This window comes from Ascaphus truei, chromosome 9, assembly GCF_040206685.1.
Source record: "Ascaphus truei isolate aAscTru1 chromosome 9, aAscTru1.hap1, whole genome shotgun sequence".
NCBI lineage: Eukaryota > Metazoa > Chordata > Amphibia > Anura > Ascaphidae > Ascaphus > Ascaphus truei.
This window is the reverse complement of record NC_134491.1, coordinates 41,674,975-41,687,460: the sequence shown is the minus strand read 5'-3', so window position 1 is coordinate 41,687,460 and position 12,486 is coordinate 41,674,975. Positions and strand designations below refer to the sequence as shown.

At 47.9% G+C, this 12,486-nt stretch overlaps 1 protein-coding gene across 1 annotated transcript in view; it reads right to left on the bottom strand.

The window, feature by feature from the left end:
- LOC142502859 (alpha-1-antiproteinase-like) overlaps positions 1 to 12,486 on the bottom strand; it is a 19,709-nt gene that overhangs the window by 6,150 nt on the left and 1,073 nt on the right. Inside the window, exon 2 of the mRNA XM_075614452.1 lies at positions 11,037 to 11,691. Within this exon, the coding sequence (XP_075470567.1) occupies positions 11,037 to 11,670 (634 nt within the window). The 5' untranslated portion in view covers positions 11,671 to 11,691. The remainder of the gene's footprint in view (positions 1 to 11,036; positions 11,692 to 12,486) is intronic.

Genomic DNA, 12,486 nt, shown 5'->3' with positions numbered 1-12,486 from the left:
CTCACTACCTCTCTATCACTCTCTCTTCTCAACCCACTCCCTCTCATACCCTCTCTCTCTCACTACCCCTCTCGCTCTAACTACCTCTCTCTCTCTCCACTACCCGCCCCTCTCTCTCTCTCACTACAACTCTCTCTCACTACCCCCTCTCTATCTCTCTCTCACTAGGTCTCTCTCTCACTACCTCTCTTTCTCTCACTACCACTCTCTCTTTCACGACCCCTCTCTCTCTCACCACCTCTCTCTCACTACCTCTCTCACGACTCACTACCCCCTCTTTCCTCTCACACCCTCTCCTAACACTACCCCTCCTCTCTCTCTCACTACCTCTCTCTCTCTCTCTCACTACCTCTCTCTCTCACTCTTTCCCTCACTACCTCTCTCTCACACTCACTACCCACCCTCTCTCTCTCTAACACTACCCCTCTCTCTCTCTCACTACCTCTCTCTCACTCTCACTACCCCCTCTTTCTCTCACGACCCCTCTCTCTAACACTACCCCTCTCTCTCTCTCTCTCACTACCTCTCTCTCTTTCTCTCTCACTACCTCTCTCTCTCACTCTACCCCTCACTACCTCTCTCTCACTCTCACTACCTCCCTCTCTCTCTCTCTCACTCTAACACTTCCTCTCTCTCTCTCACTACCTCTCTCTCACTACTCCCTCTCTCTCACTCTCTCTCTCTCTCTCTCTCTCTCTCTCTCTCTCTCTCTCTCACTACCTCTCTCTCTCTCTCACTACCCCTCTCTCACTGCCTCTCTTCTCACTACACCCCCCCCCCCTCTCTCTCTCTCTCTCTCTCTCTCTCTCTCTCTCTCTCTCTCTCTCTCACTACCACTATCACTCTCATTACCCCTCTCTCTCTCACTACCCTCTCGCTCTAACTATCTCTCTCTCTCACACTACCCGCCCCTCTCTCTCTCTCACTACAACTCTCTCTCACTACCCCCTCTCTCTCTCTCTCTCACACTATCTCTCTCTCTCTCTCTCACTACCTCTCTTTCTCTCACTACCACTCTCTCTTTCACGACCCCTCTCTCTCACACCACCTCTCCCTCACTACCTCTCTCTCACTCTCACTACCCCCCCTCTCTCTCTCTCTCTCTCTCTCTCTCTCTAACACTACCCATCTCTCTCTCACTACCTCTCTCTCTCACTACTCCCTCTCTCTCTCTCTCTCTCTCTCTCTCTCTCTCTCTCTCTCTCTCTCTCTCTCTCTCTCTCTCTCTCTCACTACATCTCTCTCTCTCACTACCTCTCTCTCTCCCTGCCTCTCTTTCTCACTGCACCCCCCCTCTCTCTCTCTCTATCTCTCTAACATTACCCCCTCTCTCTCACTACCTCTCTCTCTCACTACTCCCTCTCTCTCTCTCTCTCTCTCTCTCTCTCACTCACTATCTCTCTCTCGCTCACTACCTCTCTCTCTCACTGCCTCTCTTTCTCACTACAACCCCCCCTTCTCTCTCTCTCTCTCTCTCTCTCTCTCTCTCTCTCTCACTACCACTATCACTCTCATTACCCCCCTCTCTCTCACTACCCCTTCGCTCTAACTACCTCTCTCTCTCACTACCCCCTCTCTCTTTCTCTCTCTCTCTCTCTCACTACCACACTCTCTCTCTCACTACCCCTCTCTCTCACTTATTACCTCTCTCTCACTACCCCTCCCTCTCACTATCTCTCTCTCACTCACTACCCCTCTCAGTCACCACCTCTCTCTCTCACGATCCCTCCCTATCTCTCTCTCTCTCTCACTACCCCCCCTCTCTCTCTCACTCACTGCCCCTCTCTCTCACTCTCATTACCCCTCTCTCTCTTTCTCACTACCGCTCTTGCTCTAACTACCTCTCTCTCTCACTACCCCTCTCTCTTTCTCTCTCTCTCACTACCACTCTCCCTCTCTTTCTCTCTCTCTCTCTCTCTCTCTCTCTCTCTAACACTACCCATCTCTCTCTCACTACCTCTCTCTCTCACTACTCCCTCTCTCTCTCTCTCTCTCTCTCTCTCTCTCTCTCTCTCTCTCTCTCTCTCTCTCTCACTACCTCTCTCTCTCTCACTACCTCTCTCTCTCCCTGCCTCTCTTTCTCACTGCACCCCCCCCTCTCTCTCTCTCTATCTCTCTAACATTACCCCCTCTCTCTCACTACCTCTCTCTCTCACTACTCCCTCTCTCTCTCTCTCTCTCTCTCACTCACTATCTCTCTCTCGCTCACTACCTCTCTCTCTCACTGCCTCTCTTTCTCACTACACCCCCCCTTCTCTCTCTCTCTCTCTCTCTCTCTCTCTCTCTCTCTCTCTCTCACTACCACTATCACTCTCATTACCCCCCTCTCTCTCACTACCCCTTCGCTCTAACTACCTCTCTCTCTCACTACCCCCTCTCTCTTTCTCTCTCTCTCTCTCTCACTACCACACTCTCTCTCTCACTACCCCTCTCTCTCACTTATTACCTCTCTCTCACTACCCCTCCCTCTCACTATCTCTCTCTCACTCACTACCCTCTCAGTCACCACCTCTCTCTCTCACGATCCCTCCCTATCTCTCTCTCTCTCTCTCACTACCCCCCCTCTCTCTCTCACTCACTGCCCCTCTCTCTCACTCTCATTACCCCTCTCTCTCTCTCTTTCTCACTACCGCTCTTGCTCTAACTACCTCTCTCTCTCACTACCCCTCTCTCTTTCTCTCTCTCTCACTACCACTCTCCCTCTCTTTCTCTCTCTCTTTCTCTCTCTCTCTCTCACTACCTCTCTCACTCAAATCAAATAAGCTTTATTGGCGTGACGAAAGAACATTTCAGTATTGCCAAAGCGGAAAAAATAGGGGGTGGGGTACAATGATTGCACGGTACATGAATAAGAGGGGGTAGGGTATAATGATAACACAGTACATGAATAACGGCGTAGGCAGGGTTTAATGGTTACACTGTGCATGAATAACAGGGGGTAGGGTATAATTATTACACAGTACATGAATAACAGGGGGTAGGGTATAATGATTACACAGTACATGAATAAAAGGGGGTAGGGTATAATGATTACACAGTACATGAATAAGAGGGGGTAGGGTACAATGATTACACAGCACATGAATAACAGGGAGTAGTGTACAATGATTACACAGTACATGAATAACGGGATAGGGTATAATGATTACACAATACATGAATAACAGGGGGTAGGGTATAATGATTACACAGTACATGAATAAAAGGGGGTAGGTATAATGATTACACAGTACATGTATAACAGGGGGTAGTGTATAATGATTACACAGTACATGTATAACAGGGGTAGGGTATAATGATTACACAGTACATGAATAGCAGGAGTAGTGTACAATGATTACACAGTACATGAATAACGGGGTAGGGTATAATGATTACACAGTACATGAATAACAGGGGGTAGGGTACAATGATTACACAGTACATGAATAACAGGGGGTAGGGTATAATGATTACACAGTACATGAATAACAGGGGGTAGGGTATAATGATTACACAGTACATGAATAACAGGGGGTAGGGTATAATGATTACACAGTACATGAATAACAGGGGGTAGGGTACAATGATTACACAGTACATGAATAACAGGGGGTAGTGTATAATGATTACACAGTACATGAATAACAGGGGGTAGGGTATAATGATTACACAGTACATGAATAACAGGGGGTAGGGTATAATGATTACACAGTACATGAATAACAGGGAGTAGGGTATAATGATTACACAGTACATGAATAACAGGGGGTTGTGTATAATGATTACACAGTACATGAATAACAGGGGGTAGGGTATAATGATTGCAGGGTACATGGGTACCAGTTACATAGAGGGATGTGGGGGTTAGTGGGCGTCTCTCAGCCTGTGGCAGGTGCTGATATAGTGTGCAGCCAGTCCTGCATGGGTTTCATCTTCTCCCAGGAGGATCGCTATTTTTTGGTTCTCTTCTACATTATTATTAAAGTTCTGGTTAAGAGCTGAGAATTTCTCCAGGTGGGCACTCTTCACTTCAGAGTATTGTGTGCAACGCAGCAGGAAGTGAGTTTCATCATCTACCTCTCCTAGCTCCCATTACTGGCACAGTCTCATCTCCCGGGCTTCCAGTTCTGTCTGTGTCTGCCTGTGTCTCTCACACACCTCTCCTAGCTCACATCGCTGGCACAGTCTCACCTCCCGGGCCTTCCAGTTCTGTCTGTGTCTGCCTGTGTCTCACACACCTCACCTAGCTCACATCGCTGTCACAGTCTCACCTCCCGGGGCTTCCAGTTCTGTCTGTGTCTGCCTGTGTCTCTTTTACACATCTCTCCTAGCTCACATCGCTGGCACAGTCCCATCTCCCGGGACTTCCAGTTCTGTCTTTCTGCCTGTGTCTCACACACCTCTCCTAGCTCACATCGCTGGCACAGTCCCATCTCCCAGGGCTTCCAGTTCTGCCTGTGTCTGCCTGTGTCTCTCACACACCTCTCCTAGCTCACATCGCTGGCACAGTCTCACCTCCCGGGGCTTCCAGTTCTGTCTGTGTCTGCCTGTGTCTGCCTGTGTCTCTCACACCTCTCCCCGCTCACATCGCTGGCACAGTCTCATCTCCCGGGGCTTCCAGTTCTGTCAGTATCTGCCTGTGTCTCTGTCACGGTAACTTATGACAAGATATAATGAACACCAAATATCTGGGTTGAACTGAACGAGGCTTAGATATAATAAAATATATTTATTCCTTAAAAAAGGTGAACACAGCAATATAGTACAATTAACAGGCAAGAAGGTAACACTTACTTAGGGTTGGGGGATGGACAAGTATCAGCTAGCAATTCTCCAGCAATCCGGTGACATCTCAGGTGGAATCAGAAGAACAACTAAAAATTGTAGGGTGGACACAGTTTATATACCTGTGTAACCCTATTCTTAACATTGAATACAGACTATTGGTGAACAATTATCTGTATCCAATCCTAACGAGGAGACACAGATTAACCCATGCCCCCCAGCTAATTAGCCCATGTGTACTGGGACTCTATGGGTAGCCCCATAATTAAATCAGGGGCGTCGACCAGTTTGCCAAATGAAGTATCTGCATTGTTTGTAGGTGTAGACATAACACTTACAAACCACTCCAGTTGATGATTCTCCACCCTCAGGTAACAATTAGAGTGCAGAGTCTGTTGATTAGTACTGGTCTGTTGATTAGTACTTAGTGTAAACAATCCGGGCAGTTAACTTTTGATCACAGTGCTTAGGCTCAATCAGCCGGCTGCCCTTCATGACCTATTAGCATAGCAGATGGTCTGCATTTTCAGAGCAGATCCAAAATACCATAAATATATACTTTAATATCTACACATATTAATAAGTTCCATTCTGGTGGCTCAGTGGGTCGAATTTGCCAGTTCTTAATGCCTACAGTGACTCCACACATTGGCCAAATATCAACTCTCTGCGACCTCCAGAACTGGAGATACAGAAATGCACTTTAAAACATTAAATACAAGATTATAATGAAACATGGGAACAGGGGAACATACATTTTTCATGACATGACAAGGTGTAAACCACATTCCTGGACCGCAGTCCAGTTAACCCCTTGCCTCCCTGTGAGGTCAGGGGGTGGCCATATGGGGTGCAACCCCTTTAATACCGGGCCAACCCCCCTCTCCCTCTACAGTCTCTCTCACACCTCTCCTAGCTCACATCGCTAGCACAGTCTCATCTCCCGGTGCTTCCAGTTCTTTCTGTGTTTCTGCCTGTGTCTCACACACCTCTCCTAGCTAACATCGCTGGCACAGTCTCATCTCCCGGGGCTTCCAGTTCTGTCTGTGTCTGCCTGTGTCTCACACACCTCTCCTAGCTCACATCGCTGGCACAGTCTCACCTCCCGGGGCTTCCAGTTCGGTCTCTCTCTCTCTCTCACTGCCCCTCTTTCTCACTACCTCTCTAACTACCCCCCCTCTCTCTCTCTCTCTCTCTCTCTCTCTCTCACTACACCTCTCTCTCCCTCTCTCAATCAAATCAAATCAGCTTTATTGGCATGACGAAAGAACATTTCAGTATTGCCAAAGTGTGAATAATAGGGGGTGGGGGACAATAATTACACGAATACTAGGGGGTAGGGTATAATGATTGCACGGTATATGGGTAACAGTTTCACACAGGGATGTGGGGGTTAGTGGACGTCTCAGCTTGTGCAGGTGCTGATATTGTGTGCAGTCAGTTCTGCTGTGGTTTCATCTTCTCCCAGGAGGATCGCTATTTTTCTGTTCTCCTCTATACTATTAAAGTTCTGGATATCAGCAGTTCGTTTCTCTAGGTGGGCACTCCTCACTTCAGAGTATTGTGTGCAACGCAACAGGAAGTGTGTGTCATCTTCTACCTCTCCTAGCTCACATCGCTGGAACAGTCTCATCTCCCGGGGCTTCCAGTTCTGTCTGTGTCTGCCGGTGTCTCTCCCACACCTCTCCTAGCTCACATCGCTGGCACAGTCTCACCTCCCGGGCTTCTAGTTCTGTCTGTGTCTGCCTGTGTCTCTCACACACCTCTCCTAGCTCACATCGCTGGCACAGTCTCACCTCCCAGGGCTTCCAGTTCTGTCTGTGCCTGCCTGTGTCTCTCACACACCTCTCCTAGCTCACATCGCTGGCACAGTCTCATCTCCCGGGGCTTCCAGTTCTGTCTGTGTCTGCCTGTGTCTCTCACACACCTCTCCTAGCTCACATCGCTGGCACAGTCTCATCTCCCGGGCTTCCAGTTCTGTCTGTGTCTCTCACACACCTCTCCTAGCTCACATCGCTGGCACAGTCTCACCTCCCGGGGCTTCCAGTTCTGCCTGTGTCAGCCTGTGTCAGCCTGTGTCTCTCACACACCTCTCCTAGCTCACATCGCTGGCACAGTCTCATCTCCCGGGGCTTCCAGTTCTGTCTGTGTCTGCTGTGTCTCTCACACACCTCTCCTAGCTCACGTCGCTGGCATAATCTCGTCTCCCGGGGCTTCCAGTTCTGTCTGTGTCTCTCACACACCTCTCCTAGCTCACAACGCTGGCACAGTCTCATCTCCCGGGGTTTCCAGTTCTGTCTGTGTCTGCCTGTGTCTCTCACACACCTCTCTTAGCTCACATCGCTGGCACAGTCTCACCTCCCGGGGCTTCCAGTTCTGTCTGTGCCTGCCTGTGTCTCTCACACACCTCTCCTAGCTCACATCGCTGGCACAGTCTCACCTCCCAGGCTTCCAGTTCTGTCTTTGTCTGTCTGTTTCTATTTCTATGCTGTGGGCACTTATTCTGCACTGGCCCACGGTCTGTCTCTGCTTTGGGTTATTTACCTTCAGTAGGTAGGGTGCCAGAGTGTATTCTCTCTGTAGGCTGTGGAAGATCTCCAGCTTCTTTGAGCGCTGGGTATCATTTTCCCACATAGTCACATACTTCTCCTTCATTTCGTTGGCGATTGAGTTGATTTGTTTTTTTGGCAGGTTGTTGATCTGTGTGGGTTTTGTCCTTGGAGTGAGGGGACAAATTGTTGGATGGCACAGGGTTTAGTGAGGAGGTCCTGGCTTCTCATTGCTCTGTAGCAGTAAGACTATGGATGGCTGGTGTTTAGGTGAGCCCAGAATGTCAGTGCTCTCTTCTGTACAGTCAGCAGTAGAGGAAAGCAGCCCATCTCACTACCCCCCTCTCTCTCTGTCTCTCTCTCTCTCTCTCTCTCACTACACCTCTCTCTCTGTCTCTCTCTCTCACACTACCCCCCCACTCTCTCTCTCTCCCTCACTAACCCTCTCTCTCTCTCTCTCTCTCTCTCTCTCTCTCTCTCTCTCTCTCACTACTGCTTTTCTCACTACCTCTCTCATTACCCCCTCTCTCTCTCTCTCTCTCGCTCACTACACCTCTCTCTCTAACTACCTCTCTCTCTCTCTCTCTCTCTCTCTCTCTCTCTCTCTCTCTCTCTCACTACCCCTCTCTCTCTCTACCTCTCTCTCTCTCACACTACCTCTCTCTCACCCCCCCTCTCTCTCTCTCTCTCACTGCCCCTCTTTCTCACTACCTCTCTCACTACCCCTCTCTCTCTCTCTCACTACACCTCTCTCTCTCTCACTGCCCCTCTCTCCCCCTCTCTCTCTCTTTCTCTCAATCAAATCAGCTTTATTGGCATGACGAAAGAACATTTCAGTATTGCCAAAGCGTGAATAATAGAGGGTGGGGGACAATAATTACACGAATACTAGGGGGTTGGGTATAATGATTGCACGGTATGTGGGTAACAGTTTCACACAGGGATGTGGGGGTTAGTGGATGTCTCTCAGCTTGTGGCAGGTGCTGATATAGTGTGCAGCCAGTTCTGCTGTGTCCTCATCTTCTCCCAGGAGGATCGCTATTTTTTGGTTCTCCTCTATATTATTAAAGTTCTGGATAACAGCAGTTAGTTTCTCTAGGTGGGCACTCCTCACTTCAGAGTATTGTGTGCAGCGCAGCAGGAAGTGCGTTTCATCTTCTACCTCTCCTAGCTCACATCTTTGGCATATTCTTATCTCCCGGGGCTTCCAGTTCTGTCTGTGTCTGCCTGTTTCTATTTCTCTCACTCACTACACCTCTCTCTCTCTCTCTCTCTCTCTCTCTCTCTCCCTACACCTCTCTCTCTCTCTCTAACTACCTCTCTCTCTCTCTCTCTAACTACCTCTCTCTCTCTCTCACACTACCCCTCTCTCTCCCTCTCACTACCGCTCCCTCTCTGTCTCTCTCTGTCTCTCTGTCTCTGTCCCACTCTCTCTCTCACTCACTCCCCCTCTTTCTCTTTCACACACTCTCTCACTCCCTGCCACACTCTCTCTCTCTCTCTCTCTCACTCACTCACTCACTACCCGTCTCTATCTCACTCCTCCTCTTTCTCTCTCACACACTCTCTCACTCCCTGCCTCTCTCTCTCTCGCTCTCCCTCTCTACTCGAAGGTGTAATATGTTGAGGTAGATTACTAATGGAAGAATTGTACCAAATTTACAATATATTGAGTTGAATCTGAGGATGGAGTAACTAATTGGTATTACTATCTGCTAGACAATGTTTCTTCTGCCCAAATGATAGAATCCAGAATTGTTTTTCTATGGTAAGGCCCCCACGTTTCAAGATTTCTCTAATTAACACTTAATTAACCAATTGACCAACTTCAATTATGACCAAGACAACTCACTTAGGTATCTTTTACCTTGTAAACTAGTTATTTGGGTTGTTCTTGAGTAAGCGCCGTCTGTACACTGCCAAGCTGGGCTTACATGTCAGTTCATCATTAGTTGTTCTGGGCTACATATAATGAAAATCTTCATTCGGAGCTGAAATATATCTGGTGCATAAATGGCAAATCTGTGCTAAATAGCACAAAGTGAGCTGTGTGTGAAAGTGTACTGCACAACCTGAGCAAATCTGTGCTAAATAGCACAAAGTGAGCTGTGTGTGAAAGTGTACTGCACAACCTGAGCAAATCTGTGCTAAATAGCACAAAGTGAGCTGTGTGTGAAAGTATACTGCACAACCAGGGCAAATCTGTGCTAAATAGCACAAAGTGAGCTGTGTGTGAAAGTGTACTGCACAACCAGAGCAAATCTGTGCTAAATAGCACAAAGTGAGCTGTGTGTGAAAGTGTACTGCACAACCTGAGCAAATCTGTGCTAATTAGCACAAAGTGAGCGGTGTGTGAAAGTGTACTGCACAACCTGAGCAAATCTGTGCTAAATAGCACAAAGTGAGCTGTGTGTGAAAGTGTACTGCACAACCTGAGCAAATCTGTGCTAAATAGCACAAAGTGAGCTGTGTGTGAAAGTGTACTGCACAACCAGGGCAAATCTGTGCTAAATAGCACAAAGTGAGCGGTGTGTGAAAGTGTACTGCACAACCAGTGCAAATCTGAACCAGGAGCATCAATTAAAAAAGTTCCAGTGCTTTCAATAGGCTTCCTTTCTAATCTGGGGCTGTTGTTTGCTCAACTTGGGCCCTGGTTCTGCAGCTGGGAGACTTGGACCCTGGTTCTGAAGCTGGGAGACTTTGGCCCTGGTTCTGCAGCTGGGAGACTTTGGCCCTGGTTCTGCAGCTGGGAGACTTGGACCCTGGTTCTGCAGCTGGGAGACATGGACCCTGGTTCTGCAGCTGGGAGACTTGGATCCTGGTTCTGCAGATGGCAGATTTGGGCCCTGGTTCTGCAGCTGGGAGACTTCGGCCCTGGTTCTGCAGCTGGGAGACTTTGGCCCTGGTTCTGCAGCTGGGAGACTTTGGCCCTGGTTCTGCAGCTGGGAGACTTTGGCCCTGGTTCTGCAGCTGGGAGACTTGGGCCCTGGTTCTGCAGCTGGGAGACTTGGGTCCTGTTCTGCAGCTGGGAGACTTGGGCCCTGGTTCTGCAGCTGGGAGACTTTGGCCTTGGTTCTGCAGCTGGGAGACTTTGGCCCTGGTTCTGCAGCTGGGAGACTTTGGCCTTGGTTCTGCAGCTGGGAGACTTTGGCCCTGGTTCTGCAGCTGGGAGACTTGGGCCCTGGTTCTGCAGCTGGGAGACTTGGGCCCTGGTTCTGCAGCTGGGAGACTTGGGTCCTGGTTCTGCAGCTTTGAGACTTGGACCTTGGTTCTGCAGCTGGGAGACTTTGGCCCTGGTTCTGCAGCTGGGAGACTTTGGCCCTGGTTCTGCAGCTGGGAGACTTTGATACATATCCTCCACCTTCTCTTTCTGTGCACCCCAAAACTGGAACAACCTACCAGAGACTCTCACATCCACCACCAGTTTAAGTTCTTTCAAATCTAAGGCTGTCTCACACTTTAATCTGGTCTGTAACTGTTTCATTCGCCCGTCATATATATTTTCTTTAACTGAGCACGCAATGTCTTGTATATAATGTATACCCTGTTCATTTATGTAACTGTATTTGTAACCATGTATTATTTGTCTTAACTCTCAATGTATTACTTCCTGGTAAAACATTTTATAAATAAATAAATCAGAAGAAAAGCATTAATTCAAATTATTTCTAGATTCAAAATAACTCATACAAGTATGTCGCAGGAAACGCCATTTCTTACCTTTAAAGAAGACGTAATTAACCAGAACCATCTTCGTGTCCTCATCAAGGTCTCTGACCAGTTCTTCTATTTTCCCATTTGTTTTATTCTTCACATAATCGTTGATTTGTTTCCCAGCATCCTCTGGGTTTTCGAAGTTAGCAGATATGACGGCTGCGTGGTAGTGATGTTCCACCTCGTGCGCAAAACTCTTCAGGATCCTCACCTTGTCTCCTACAAAGAGGGCATTTCCAATGCTGACCTGCAGCTCACTCTTTGGTTTATTTAATGCCAGGAGGAGATGTTCAAATGCTTCGTGTATCTTTTCTTCTTCAATCTGTGTTTGATTTAAGCTTAAACCTTCTATAATCTGCCGGTGAGTGGCAGATTTAGCCCCAATGGATAACATGGCAAACGCTGTGGAAATGCTCACAGGTGAGAAAAAGATGTTTTGGGCAGAACTCCCTGATTTGGAAGCAATGTGTTTGTACAGGTTAACAGCAAAGTGCATATTTGCCGGCGCTATTGCTTGTGCTTTTGCAGAATCCTCCTCTTCTTGTCCATTCTTGTGTTCATGTTTTATATCATGGGACGTATCATGGTCAGAAGCAAATGTTAGAGTGATGAGCAGCACGAGGTAAGGAAGAGGCCTCATCTCTTCTTAGGAGAGACACACCTGTGGAATATTTTGATTATTAATGACAAGCAATAAACATCTCCTAATCAACCATTACATGTGTTTCTGTAGTGCTGGAAATTGGCAACTGGGAGATAAGAATTATATTATCCTTGATGCATAAACTAAAAAGGAGATGGCATACACAGTACCATTATACTGATCATCCCAACAGAGAGGAGAACACGAGGGAGAGATCATCTAAATAAAACGAAGAAAAACAGAAAAGCAAACAGGGGGAGAGGGGGAGAGGGACACAGGGGAAGAAGGGGAGAGGGGGGGAGGGGGAGAGGGGGAGAGGGGGAGAGGGGGGAGAGGGGGGATGGGGAGAGGGGGGCAGGGGGAGGGGGGAGGTGGAGAGGGGGAGGGGGAGAGCAAACACTGGTGATTTTAGGGAGGAATATTTTAATACAGTTGATTTCCTTTGTAAATATACAATAATGTTGCTTTGCTATTTGTTTAATAAAATGGAGATGCAGTGTGCATTAAGTAAATATTATCTTGGAAGGATACTCATAGGGGCTGATGTATTAATATCAACAAAGTACAAAGACAAGTTTGTTTTGCACCATTTTCGTCTTGCGTTTATGTCAAATGTCAAGAAAGTTTCCAAACAGAACTAAGGTAACGATGTTTGGGTTAAACACGATCTCGCCCTGATAACCGTCCCGACCCTATCGCTGCGCTACCTGGAGATGTGCAACACTTTGGCACAGTCAGAGCTCGCCAGTGATTCAACAAGAACTAAGGGAACGTGCACAGATATTTAATATGCCATTTGGGAAATTCTCTGAA